Below are 13197 nucleotides of genomic sequence, written 5' to 3'. Positions count from 1 at the left end.
GAAACGATTCTCCTAACTTACTATTTCAAAATGATATACACATGAGGTCGACAGCTACCTACGCAAAATCCGTACGTTAACAGTTAAATAGATTATTATTATGGATCATTTATTTCCAAGACACTTTTTCCAAGTCTTATTTAACTAAATACTCAACTTTCGGGCAGAAGTTCGGTTGTTGGTTGGAGTTTAGTGTTCCCTTTTCAGCACCGAGCTCATATAAGACATGGACTTAAAGCTTAAGGCGGAATCCAAATCATCGAAATGCTTTCAAATCTCAAGGCTTTCCCACTGGGAATCGAAAACGGTACCCAGTGGATCACATGCGTGCGCGCTAGTCACTAGACCAGCGGGAAGGGCATTTCGGACAGAATTATTCCAATCATAATAGACGAAAGTACCGTTTTAGGAAGTACTTAAATGTTACGCTTCCATAAATACACAGTCTTTCTGTTCACTATATATTATAAATCCACTGTCATTCAGTATATATCATGAAATAAATAAATAAATAATAATAATAATAAAAATAAAATAAAAGCAATTTTCTACTATTGTAAATTTTCAAGTTTTGATGAAAATAACAAAAAAAAAAAAAAAAAAAAAAAACCGAATTAAACAAAACTAAAATCCAGTTACTAATATTAAACTCCCAAACAAAATCATCGAAAATTGGTTAACTTGTAATGTATGTGCAGTATTGCTGTAACAATGACATGCGTATTCTGTGACAAGCCATTTGGTTTAGGTTTCTTCCCTCAAAGTTACAAAATACGTTTTATTTAAATACTATTAGTGCAAATTACTCCACACATCCAGTAACTTAAAAGCACTAGCTGTACGAAACTAAGATAAATGTACTGCAAATATGTCCCTTAGACTAACCAAATGTATCATAAATGTCAGTAAACTGGCAAGCAATTAACATCTCTCGTCATCGTTGGGGTTATTCTGTGTGATACGGACCTACAGTATGAGTTGGGATTCGAAATATATATGTGCCCCCACCGGAATACAACCCGGCGCCAGATGCAAAAAGGGACATTCCATGTCAAATCAACAAGTCATCAGACTTGACCATCTCGGATTTTCGTAACAAATTGATGGACAGCATTGTTGGAGTGGGAGATGAAAAAAATCCAAATATTACCCCTCTCTTCCTGAAAGTATCCCTATGTGTTCAAAACTTTCAAAAAAGGGCATTTTTCCGTTACAGTGATTATCAAAAATTGTCAAAAAATGGTTAATATGTGCACTAGAGACATGGAACAAACATCAGTGAAAAACTTAAAGACTGCTCTGCAAGTTATACTATATTGAAAAAAGCCTGTAAAGCCTGTACAATAAAATTAATACTTCAAAAGTTCAAAATAAAATTTGAATTTTGAATTTCGCTCAGAAATGTCCCTGTGGATTTTTTCAAAATTATCAAGATTGTAGTTTCATATGTGTACTAAAACCACACAAAGTTGCATTTTGAACACTCAATGGGATCTGATTCAAAATTCAATAAAGCAAACTGCAAGATATTGACCATGTGAATATCTGGGCTCAGATCGATGCTGGGTCTGTAGCTACTTACCTCCAGCATCAATGGAATTTATATTGGCAACTCTGGTCAACTTCATTTGTTTCTTGATGTATTCATTCGAACTTACACAATTATCCACCTTTCGAGTTATTTAGACAGGTATTTCGTTTCCCGTTAATTTGTTTGCCGACAAATTGAATGATATTTTACACATGTTCATAATGTTTACAATCTTTCTCGTAGTTTTTGTGAAGCTATATCAGAATCGTAGTGACTGATCTTGTAAGTAGGTCTAGTTGCAGTTGTTATATCAAGGGTTGAAAGAACTGTTGTGGGTGATACTATTAATATATATGACGCTCCGGGTAGTAGAATGATGGCGAAGGTCCTTGAGGGTGAAGAAAACTAACAGTAGCAGTTTCATTCGGGTCGTCTGTAGATAGTACACAGGCCAACTACCACAAACGGTTGTATTCACAAGTTAAAAACATGAATGTTATAAAAGGGAGTACTTCCAATACCTTGAGAAATACACATGACAGTACCTTCATCAGAAAATGAGAAATGTTTTACCCTTATTTCACTTACAGATACCGAAAGAATCGCATGTATCACCCGAGTGCCTGGAATGACCTTAGTTTGAAGAAACCTTTCATGTAATAGTTCCCTGTCATGATTCTCATTTGTATAAGTGAAAGGCAACAGATGCCATATTTTCCACGGCCCCGTCATACACATTTCTTGGACTAATAATCTAATTTTCCATAGGTCTTTGTAAGCTCGCTATGGCAGCTCCCCTTTTCAGGCACGCTGAGAGACAATCAGGATTTAGGATTTTGGATTTAGATTTCAGGGCTTTCGGCATCTAAGGCCATTTAGCCCGTCACGTTTGAGGGATGACGTTCCTCGGCGAGTACACTATCCGGCGGAAGGGAAGGAAGAAAGGATGGGGAAAGGAAAGAAGTGGCCTGGGACATAAGTTAGGTACGATCAATTCCATTTCAAATCGTCCAGGCAAACCACAATTGGTCTTCATGATAGTCTCAGATTTCATTTATTATTTTTGTTTATATGGGATCTACATGCAATATTATTAGACCCGTATTTTTTCTTTTTGTTGAAAAAAAATTCCTTCGATATACAGCCTTCTAAAATGGCTGCCCTCCTCTCGGATTGCTCGAAAAACTGAAAAACATGTCAAATTAAAAGTTTTGTTGTAGAGAAACGAATGTACTTAGTAACATAATCGCAATAGCAGGAAGAGTATAAAGTTTTATGTTTCATTGGAGGGCATTCGTCTATTGGTCCAATAAGAATCGCGCAATTCACTCTCAATGTTGCCAACTTTGATGAAATTTTTGCTAGCTTCAAACATTTTTTCTGTCCTCACGAGCAATATCAACCACTGCTTCTAGCTTCGAAATCTATTCCATAAGGTCTCTTGAAAATGTAAAGGACTTACGTTTCTGATTATTACATCCCACGTCATAGCATGATGAAAAGATGAAATTTTCATTAAGACGCCATGTTTGGACGCCATTTTCTCAAAAACCCCACCTTTTAAATATCTGAATTTTTTACATGTATTGGAGAAGTACCTAAGTATTTAATATCCGTTAACCGTTCATGCGGCTGCAGCCCCAAACATTCGCAATTAATTATTGAAATTTCGATTTTTGTACTTGAAATGTAAATATTTCCTATGGGCACTTAGGTCCTATACGTAAGGCGATTTGAAAGGGAGTATGAAAATTTTGAGAGATGAATCCTGACATCAAATCCAGTAGAAAAGTTCCTATAAACATGCGTCGAATTCCGCTTCGTTTTCGAGTTACAGGGTTTCCAACTCGGGACCCAAAATCGGCTCGCGACAATGGAAAATAAAATATAAATTTCGTGTTAAATCAAAATTATGTGCTAAAGTTATGATGAACTTCAGAAAGTTGATTTGTATCAATGTGATAACATTTACGTGCGTTGCAATTCGATTGGCAGTGTTGCCAACTTTTTAGAACTTTTATTTGTTTCCAAATGACACTACGTGTTTTTTATTTGATATTTGGTATTCATTAATGATTGCAAACATCACATGAAGCACAATTTTCCCCACATCATCACAGTTTTCGAAAACTTACATGTATTTCATTAAAAGGTTCATCTCGTGCGTTAAGCATATAGAGAAAGATGCAAGGCCCAGAGGAAAAAGCACTAAATTTGTTAGGGAAGGGAAGATACGCATAGAATTCCTGACCATACGACTAACCCTACATGAATGTTAGTGCTTATTGAAGATTTTCTAGGATTTCCACCAGAAAGCAGTTTATTGCGGGCAGAAAAAAAAAAAAAAAAAAAAGCATTTCAAGTTCAGCTTGAAGTTGTTCTGTTTGATGAAAGATACTGTACACCTGCGGGGAAAAGACTTTTCTGTCTACTGTCATATATCGCAGAACCGAGAATAATTCCTGTCCGTTATGAAGAGGTTATTGAAACGTTTGGGGGTAAAAAAAAGGACTGTCTGCGTCCGTATCTGAGAGTGTCCGTAAAAGGGAGGGTTTTGTTCCGTAAGAGTACATATATTTTTGCCGGGACAAAAAAATCTGTCCGTATTATAGAGGTGTCCGTTAAGGGAGGTTTCACTGTAATAGTTAAATCATATGAAAAATTGGATGCATTTTCAACTAAAAATATGTGTGGATATTCGTATGTACAACAGCAGACACATGAATCAAAAGTAAATCGAAATAACAACATAACTAATTATTATGGTGTTCTTCAGTTTACACAAAGAACAAGTTGCACCTTTAAGGAAAACAACATATTAAATAAAACGTAATGGTACTTACCCAATCAATGGAAAGAAATATCCAAGTGTAAATATGATAGTAAAAACTCTAGTTGTCCACAAAGCAACTTCAATTTTGTGTTCTATTATATGCGCTCTTAAAGACTCCCATCCTTTCGGTTGGGACGGCTGAGAGGTTTGTTGGGTGTCTGATGATTCGCTACTCATCCTATATTTTATACTCCCTGGAAGTACACAAAAACAGATCCTAGTTATCTTTACAATACACATTTAGTACACGCATGTATGCTATATCATTATACAAGTAAATTGGGAAAATGTACTATTACAGACACAATTCAACTTCAGAACTACTGAAATAGCATTCTTTGTTATTCCCGATTCTTCGAGGAAATATATCATCAATTTGTAGAACCCGCAAGTTGTTTAATTAAACTTTTCACAAGATTTTCAGTAATTACAAACTCGTGCCAGTACCTCAGCCAGAATTTTGTTTCGAGGAAGAAAGGAACATAAGGTTTGCAGAGGCTGTTTCTGACTTATAGTGACGAATGACTATTTCGAGGTGAACCTACTACAGGAACTTCAATGCCACTACCACCGATGATGCTCTATTTGATCGCCCTCCATTCTGGCTATTATTCAGCACTAAGGTTTTTCCTGGACAAGGTGACATGAAGTTCCAACATATCCAGTGTAACTACTTCTCTTCACACACTTCCCATATAGGCCGTCAATGGTGCACAGTATTACCACATTCTCTGTTGTTTTTTCTTCTTCTCCTAAGGTACACATATGCCTCGTCAGTGTGGTAACATATTTTTCCTTGCTGCCAGCTAGATAGAGTTTGCAAAATCATCGACAAATTTCTGAACACGTTCCTTTCGACGCACATGAACTGTCTTGGAGAATGTTCCAACACGGTTTACATCTTTCTGTGTGCTTCTCGAGACGAGATGTATTTTATGATTCCCTTTTGGCAACAATGGTAAGCAACTATTTTCTTTCGCTTTTAATGGTTATTCATGTTACCACACAATCTAGAGGTGCTCCTCTCTATATAAATTTGTTTTGTGTGTTACTGTGTTGCTTAGCGTTGCTAATATATTCATTTGTATTACGTGCTCAACATAATTTTTCGCCGTTTTACAGATTCATTATGTCATGTCTTAATTGGGTATAGAGTTATTATCATGACCAAGCAATTCACCAGACCGATTGAAAATTTGTGGCGTTTGATGGAGAAAAGGATCCAAATTAAAAGACCTGGCACCAAACGCGAACTTACGGAAGTGATTGTGAACGTATGGAATCATGAAATCGACAATAATATTGTGAGAGAGCTGACAGACTCAATGTAACAAAGACTGGAGGCTGTCATTGAAGCAAATGGTGGTGTAATAAAGTACTAAGTGTTTGTAATGGAAACAAACATGTATCAAAATTATCATTTATATACGAGAAATTGAATAGCAAGAAAATAACAGTTGTAAGAAATATTTGAATAGCTATCTATTCTGCAAATATGTAACATAACAAATCGAATGTCATCGAGTAGTACGCAAAATATGAATATTGTTATGAAATTCCATTTGAATAAAATACTAAAATTCCATTAAATTACAAATTTAATATTTATCTGGTTTCAGTATTACTTGTAGAGTATAGTTTTTATAGTTTTTAAACGAAACATACACAAAATAATGATTTATGTCTTTAAAAATGGCAACACACTTGAAAAATTCAATTTATCCCTGGGCGTGCAATACTTTAGAACAATAGTATATATATAAGCGTCGTAAAGAAAACACAACCCTTCGTCGAAAACTTACTGCGACGCTATGTCGACCACGAAAAGATATGAATCATTTTTTTCTCTCACAACTAGCCCCTCTTTCCTCCTACGCTCATCTTCGTGTGGAGCGCGCAACACCAGCAAATACCTGAATCACTCCACCCTCCCGCTCACCTCTTCTCTCTCGCCCGCTGGCCAAAAGGAAGTTGATAAGTAACACTTTTTTTATGTTAAAAATGTGAATACCTTGTATATAAGGGCAGGTGTTTAAAGGCTGTTCTATGACGCAAGCTAACGCGAGAAAGAGCCAACCGAAAACATGTAAACAGAGGTTAATATCAAGTATCGTGACTTACGTTATGTTGCCAAATCTCTCGAAGATATCACTCAGGGTTGCAGATTTCATATTAAAATAACTAAAAACTTTTGTTCGTTTACTTCTCATTAATCAGGAATACAAGTACTTATTTTTCGTATTGACTGGGAGATCACGTGATCTTGCGACATTACAGATCAGTCCCTCCGCCCCTGATTGGAAGCGTACAGAACTGACATATCATAGGCTACAGTGAGATGATTATGTGAAGTGAGCTTACAGCGCGAAAAGGCTGGAATGGGGAAATGAAATAAAAAATATAGATTAAAGGATGACTGAAGCAAGATAAGGCACAGAATATTTCATATTTATCCTACATATTTTGTCAATTACGATATCCTTGAACTAATGTGTTACAATTGATTAAGTATTGTACTGTACTGTAAACGATTTACAGGAGGAGTTGATCCTTTTATGTATATGATATCATGATAAAATTTGAATTTAAGGCATATTACATTATTTTCAGGTGTGCTTCTAAGATGAATCAATATTTTCTGTAAATGAAGAAACTAGCCAATATGTTCGCGAAAACGTTCTCTCCAAATTGTTTCCCAAACAGTGAAACATCCAGCGTCAGTCAGGTCTGGAGTTGAATGTCTGTGTATGATCCGATAGATTGTGTCTCGTGAAAGGGATGAAGAATCAAAAACAATATCAGAAGTGCTAGAAACTAGACTTATTCCACAAATGGGAGAATCGTCTTCTGACGGAAACTTCGTTTTTCTACTCAAGTTTGTTCAAAGCTAGTGCTCTGTCCGAAATCGAACCCTGGGCCACGTACGAAAAAATAAAAAGATTAGACCTTTCGAACAGCAAGAGCCATTACAAGAACGATCTTGTATTAATTTTAATAACATTGCCTTATCATCGAATGACATTTTACATTAAACTTCTTTGCAAGTGCGACAGTTTTAGAGGACACACACAATTTGATAAAGTAGTTTACTTACTTCTGCTTTCAAGCGTAATTTCCTATGCCAATACATCCATATGTAAATATAGTGTCATTTCTCATACAGATATCTGAATCGCAATTAAATGCCAATTAAATGTCTCGAAGAAAGAAGGAAGAACAAAAAGGAAGTGTTCGCTTGGCTAAACAAATAGAAGGCAATCTGCATTTAATAAACTGGTGTATATTTTAGTGTGTCAGTGAAAATTTGTTTAACCATTTTAAATACATGTCACTCAACAGTAAAAGAGAAGAGTTGAATTGTATGCTAATAAAGAACAAGTTGAAAAGGAACATCATTTTACACAATCTTTCACACTATTATCTGGAAGGATGCCAATAATGTTACTTTTATAGTAAATTTGGAGCATTCATTAAGTAATCCAATATTTAACTATTTAATTTGGAAGTACTTGTATCTAGCAGTACAATTAACCACAGCACTCCAAAAATATAGTAATGAAATAATAATAAAAGAAAAGTAGAAGGGCATTTAGATTTATGCCCAGTATTTACGTTCTGTAGGCTCGGTAGAAGATCAAAAGATTGGTCAAGCACAAGTGATAGAAAACAGTATTAGCCAGAGTTTGCCAGGATTTTGAGAAATAAAGGTTTGAAGTTTACAAAATGGCGTTCTAGTTTTCTTTTTCTTTCTTTTCCTCAAAATGTTACCTTTCAAATGACTTTATAAATTTTCTGTCAGCTCTAAGGAAAGTTTTCATGCTTTTAATGGTAAACAACTTCAAGACAATCCGAATAAAAAAAAGAATCATGCTTCTGGCATTAATAGGAACCGAAATGTGGTTGTTTTAGTATTCTTCCAAACCGGGAAAATATCATGTCACGACCATTAAACATGGGTTTTCTTCTCATTTTTGAAATGCAATAACTTCTAAACCGCTGATGCTATTTCAATAAAAATTTACATACTTGCAATTAGCATAAAAAGTTTTACAATACTACCAAATTTCATCCAAATCTGAGATAGTGGGCTAAATTTCCCCAAAATTTTGGTTGAATTAACGTGAAATGACCCCTATTAATTCTAGCCTCCTTTGCCCTTTCCCTCTCTTTCCTGCCATCATACCTCCTAGCACATCCCTCATGATACAATGCTTTCTTAGCAAATGTCGCAACCAGTTTCTCTTTCTCTTCTCAATAATATCTAAAAGTATTCTTTTCTCCCCCACCATGCCTAACACCCCTTCATTCGTTTTCTGCTCGACCTAGTTAATTCTCTCCATTCTCCTCCACACGCACATTTCGAAAGCTTCCAGTCATTTTTCGTCACTTTTGAGTAATGTCCATGTTTCTGCGCCATACAGTGCAACACTCCACACGAAGCACTTTATGAGTCTTTTTCTTAACTCTTTATCAAGATCCCACAAAACATACTTTTCTTTCTCCTAAAATCTTTTTTCGCCACTTCTAACCTTGCTCTTATTTCACGTTCGCATTTTATGTTATTACTAAGAATACTACCCAGGTATCGAAAACTATTCACTTGTTCTATGTTCTCCCCTCCCACTATGACACAGCCGCTACGATCCAATTATCATGGCGTTTGTCTTTCTAACATTTATTTTCATCTCATATTTTTCAAAGCCCTTCAAGTTTTCTACCATCCTATTGATTTTCTTTTCTGATTCTGTAACAAGCGCCATATCATCTGTAAATCTAATACATCTAATCATTCTACCTCCTACCGAAATGTCGTCTTCTTCATGTCGGTTCTTTTTCACTCACTTAAAAATGACGAGTAATTACGACTGAATCTCTTTCATAACAAGATACAACACTCAAATTACAAGTGAGAATTGCAACCAGGGTTGGCAAAAACCATGGTTTTTATGGTTTAAATAATTTCCTCTATATATTCATATCATATGTGGACAGAAATAAGTTTGTTTCGCCTTGATGTTATTATGCAACAACCGGGTTATGCTGGAAGGGGTCACATAAGCTTAAAGCGGAATAAAAACCGCTTCTCGAGTTACATCCGAGAGAAATTGTCCTCCATTTGAACTCGGAACCAGGACTAATTGGCCACAAATGCGATACGTCTGCCGACTCACTCATGAAGGAATCCTGATAAAAAAAAAAAAAAAAAAATAAAAAAAAAAAAACGTTGTACTGATCTTTACATGCTTCTTAATATAACTGTCAAGAGTCATTTCAGGACAAAAAGATAAACACTTGCACAAGTGAAACCATTACACAGAATTACATATGAACAATTTCAAAGTAATACGGAGTACAGAAGAACTAATTTAGTTCAAGTTAGTTAACAACGACTTTTATTGGTCCAAATTAAAGAAATACACCGACTTAATCTGCATATCAATAAGAAAAGTGAGTAAAAATACGAATTATTATTTGAGAATTATTTGGCTCAAACTCATTTATACATAAATAGATACCAAAGATACTTATTTCACTAAATGCTTCTCGTGGGGCCTGTATGACCCTCCCCCCCCCACACACAAAAAGTACGGCATTTTCGATTTTTTTAAATCAATAGTAAACATTGAAACGCAACAATATTTAGAATTTTTCTTCGATTGCAATTACATAATAATAACAACTACAAAAAATCACAAAATAAACATTTATAAACTTATAAAAAAAAGTTGCTTTTGTAGTATGGGGAATTTAGGTCTGAATGTAATACGAATAATATACGGGAGTGAAACGTGATAACCCACAAATGTGTGTTCATCAAGATTTTACAAACACACTTTTACGGACATTTTTTTGTTGGTTGGTTTAAACCAGTTGGTTTTTTTGAAAAAACCAGCTGGTTTAAACCTTGGTTTAAACCATGGTTTAAACCACCTTGGTTTAAACCAGCCAACCCTGATTGCAACACAAAGACATTTGCTCTTCTGAATTAGACACATTACTCACAATTACAGAGGTAAAACGCAAATTACACTTAATGTGATACTGACCGAGAGTACGAATTATATGAATTCAGTCTTATTCACAATTCATGCGGTAACACAGAATGCCTGTAGCACTACACACTGTGTGACTGTTATTACAAACCACTATTGTAATTTAAACTGTAATACTTTTACCTTTCCTTATATTTTTCAAGGTCATGAAACGACATTGCTTTTTTTCACACATCGTGGTTTCCATGTTGCATAAATTACATACAAACAGGATGCATGTGAATCATAATAAAGTATAGTCTATATTCTCACTAAACGATCATTAAAAATATAGATCGTTAAGTTGCAAGATTTTAAATCACACACACACATACAAAAATGCTTAATTCAAATGCTGTTTACACTTCTTTACTTCTAAATATGAATTAAATGTAAAAATTACATATGTATTACTGAATTCTGCAATAGTAGTTATATCAAGTTTGTGGAAGAGCACGACTAAAGCTTGTAAATATTTCTCTTTACCAATTATTTTCTTTTACTTATCTATATATATAAAAATTAAAGTCATTGTTTGTGACTTAACTCTTGAACTATGCGACCGATCTCCATCAAATTTGCCACACAGATGAGATTCAGACCTGGGATGGCTTTTATCATTTCACTTTGATGGTGCAACTTAGGAGAGGGATATATATATAAATGATCGAAAATGTCCGATATTAGTGTCATCCGATAGTTACTTACTAAACACTGGCCCAAGAAAGAAAAGCTTGGCTATGCAACAAAATTCTGTACCCATTCAATCTAATAAAAGATTGTTCTAATCCACAAATACATTCTTGCGTACTTTACCCTAATGTTATTAATACAATCCTACGCAACTTTTATCAATATTCTAATAATGGATAGGAAAAAAATTAGATGATAATGACAGAATTCGCCTCAGGTCCTACTTCACACGACTTTTTTCTCTAGTTATTCAGTTAGTTTCCATTTCGGATTAAACCAACAACAACAACATCTGCATCTGACAGATACTTTTTCATTTTTATTTTAATACAGGAAATGTTGAGTTGATTTTGAGTTTAACGTCCCTTTCAGCACCGAAGCTATATGAGACGTGGCCCTACTGATTAACGTGGAATCCGAACCACATGAGCTCCCGCCGGGAATCGAACCCGGGTCTCTCACGCCAGAAGGACAGGAAATTTATTGATGTTTGTAATTCCAAATACAATTATTACCAAAAATGTATACATATTGTAATCTATGAATATTTTCGAAGTTGAGCCACATTAGAGTAGCAGTCCTATGGAGTATGATGTTTTCTTGAAGGATACCGGCTTAATGTTTCCTAAGGGTTTAACAGAATCATTCTTTCTGAACCACTATTAACGGCTAATTGTACTTAGACTGATAGGCAACAAATATTCATTCTATACAAATAAGCGAATTCACTTTTACCATGATGGCTTATCACCACACCACCATCGAAAAGTGTGAGCTTACTCCCGAGTTTGTCATACAAATAGGAATACGACGATCTGTAACTGAGCTCCCCCTGAACATCTGGATTCTAGTTATGAAAGACCCTAAAACCACACCACCAGCTTGTATCGTAGAACACTACAACACTGGTGGAACTTTGATGGGGGGAGGGGGAAAGCACGAACAGTAATTCCAGTAATCAGAAGTGTCTCGAGCCCTGTGGAACAATCTGACTTTTTGTTGTAACCGTAGAAGTTAAATGCGACTTACAATCATCAGTTGACTTTATTAAAACGTTTGTAAGAAAATTTTATTTTGTTTAAGTGTACATACATTCTTGGCACTCACGCTCAAATATATACATGTAGATAGATAAGGATGGAGGGGTAAATATTTAAGTTCTACAAGTGACTAATATATAAATTAAATTCTCACATATACACAGTCTATGTCAGAAAAGGATATGGCCAATCGGACGGCTTACCGTATTAGTTCAGTGATGTGAGGTCAGTATATCGACTTCCAGCTTTTTTAGAACAGAGTTCGGAATTCAAATAGACTCTCAATCGTTCCACATTTAAAAAAATCTGCTCTTCTACCAGGAATCGAACCTGAGAGTATGCGTACCAAAGGAGCACGCAATAACTGTTTCACTACATGGTATGATGATAATGCGATTGTTTAGAAACAAAAACAATGAAGTAAAGGTAAGTGAAGAAGGAAATTTAACCTGAAGACAATTATATAATAAATAGATCTCAGATTGATATACTCTAAAAATTGTCAACATATGCATACAACTATGCTCATAAAATTCCGAGAATTATGCACTAAAATATCCAGTCAAGATGTAAACATGTCCTAAAATATGAAATAAGAAGTGAATTTCCCGAAGCTCTATTCTACTTTTTATTTGGAAAGTACCGTACTTTACGGTCGCACTTTTTTTTAAATATATAATTATACCGTAACATTTTTCCAGTTTTTCGCAGAGATTACGGTCTGTATATTCTAGTCTGAGGTTCTGTGTTTGTGATGATGGGGTGGAAGGGCGATAGTGTTAACAAGCTTGTGAATCCCTGCAACTCATGTTCGTCACATCGGTGCACTGCTGCTGCCCGTTGAATCCAATGTTGGCAGATAGAGATAGATTTCCCGCGGCATTGAATATTTTTATATTAATTTCGAGTATAAGATGCACGTGAATTTTGGAGACAATTTTTTCGAATAAAAAAGCGCGTATTATAGTCCGTAAAATGCGGTAAACTCCTTGAACTTGAAGCAATCGATTCACATCTTCTACAAACATTTATTTTTTGTTATCCAATACTTGACTGCATTTCTCATTA

The 13197-nt window shown here is 35.2% G+C and overlaps 1 protein-coding gene across 3 annotated transcripts in view; it reads right to left on the bottom strand.

The window, feature by feature from the left end:
• Kr-h2 (transmembrane protein 33-containing Krueppel homolog 2) overlaps nucleotides 1–13197 on the bottom strand; it is a 144001-nt gene that overhangs the window by 51695 nt on the left and 79109 nt on the right. For all 3 annotated transcript variants that reach the window (XM_081738772.1, XM_081738769.1, XM_081738771.1), the window contains one exon: nucleotides 4375–4558. In XM_081738772.1, coding sequence (XP_081594898.1) covers nucleotides 4375–4541 — 167 coding nt within the window. In that variant the 5' untranslated portion in view covers nucleotides 4542–4558. The remainder of the gene's footprint in view (nucleotides 1–4374; nucleotides 4559–13197) is intronic.

Source organism: Thermobia domestica, chromosome 14 (genome assembly GCF_964235325.1).
Source record: "Thermobia domestica chromosome 14, izTheDome1.hap1.1, whole genome shotgun sequence".
NCBI lineage: Eukaryota > Metazoa > Arthropoda > Insecta > Zygentoma > Lepismatidae > Thermobia > Thermobia domestica.
The sequence above is the reverse complement of the archived record's forward strand: the minus strand, read 5'-3'. Positions and strand labels throughout refer to the sequence as shown.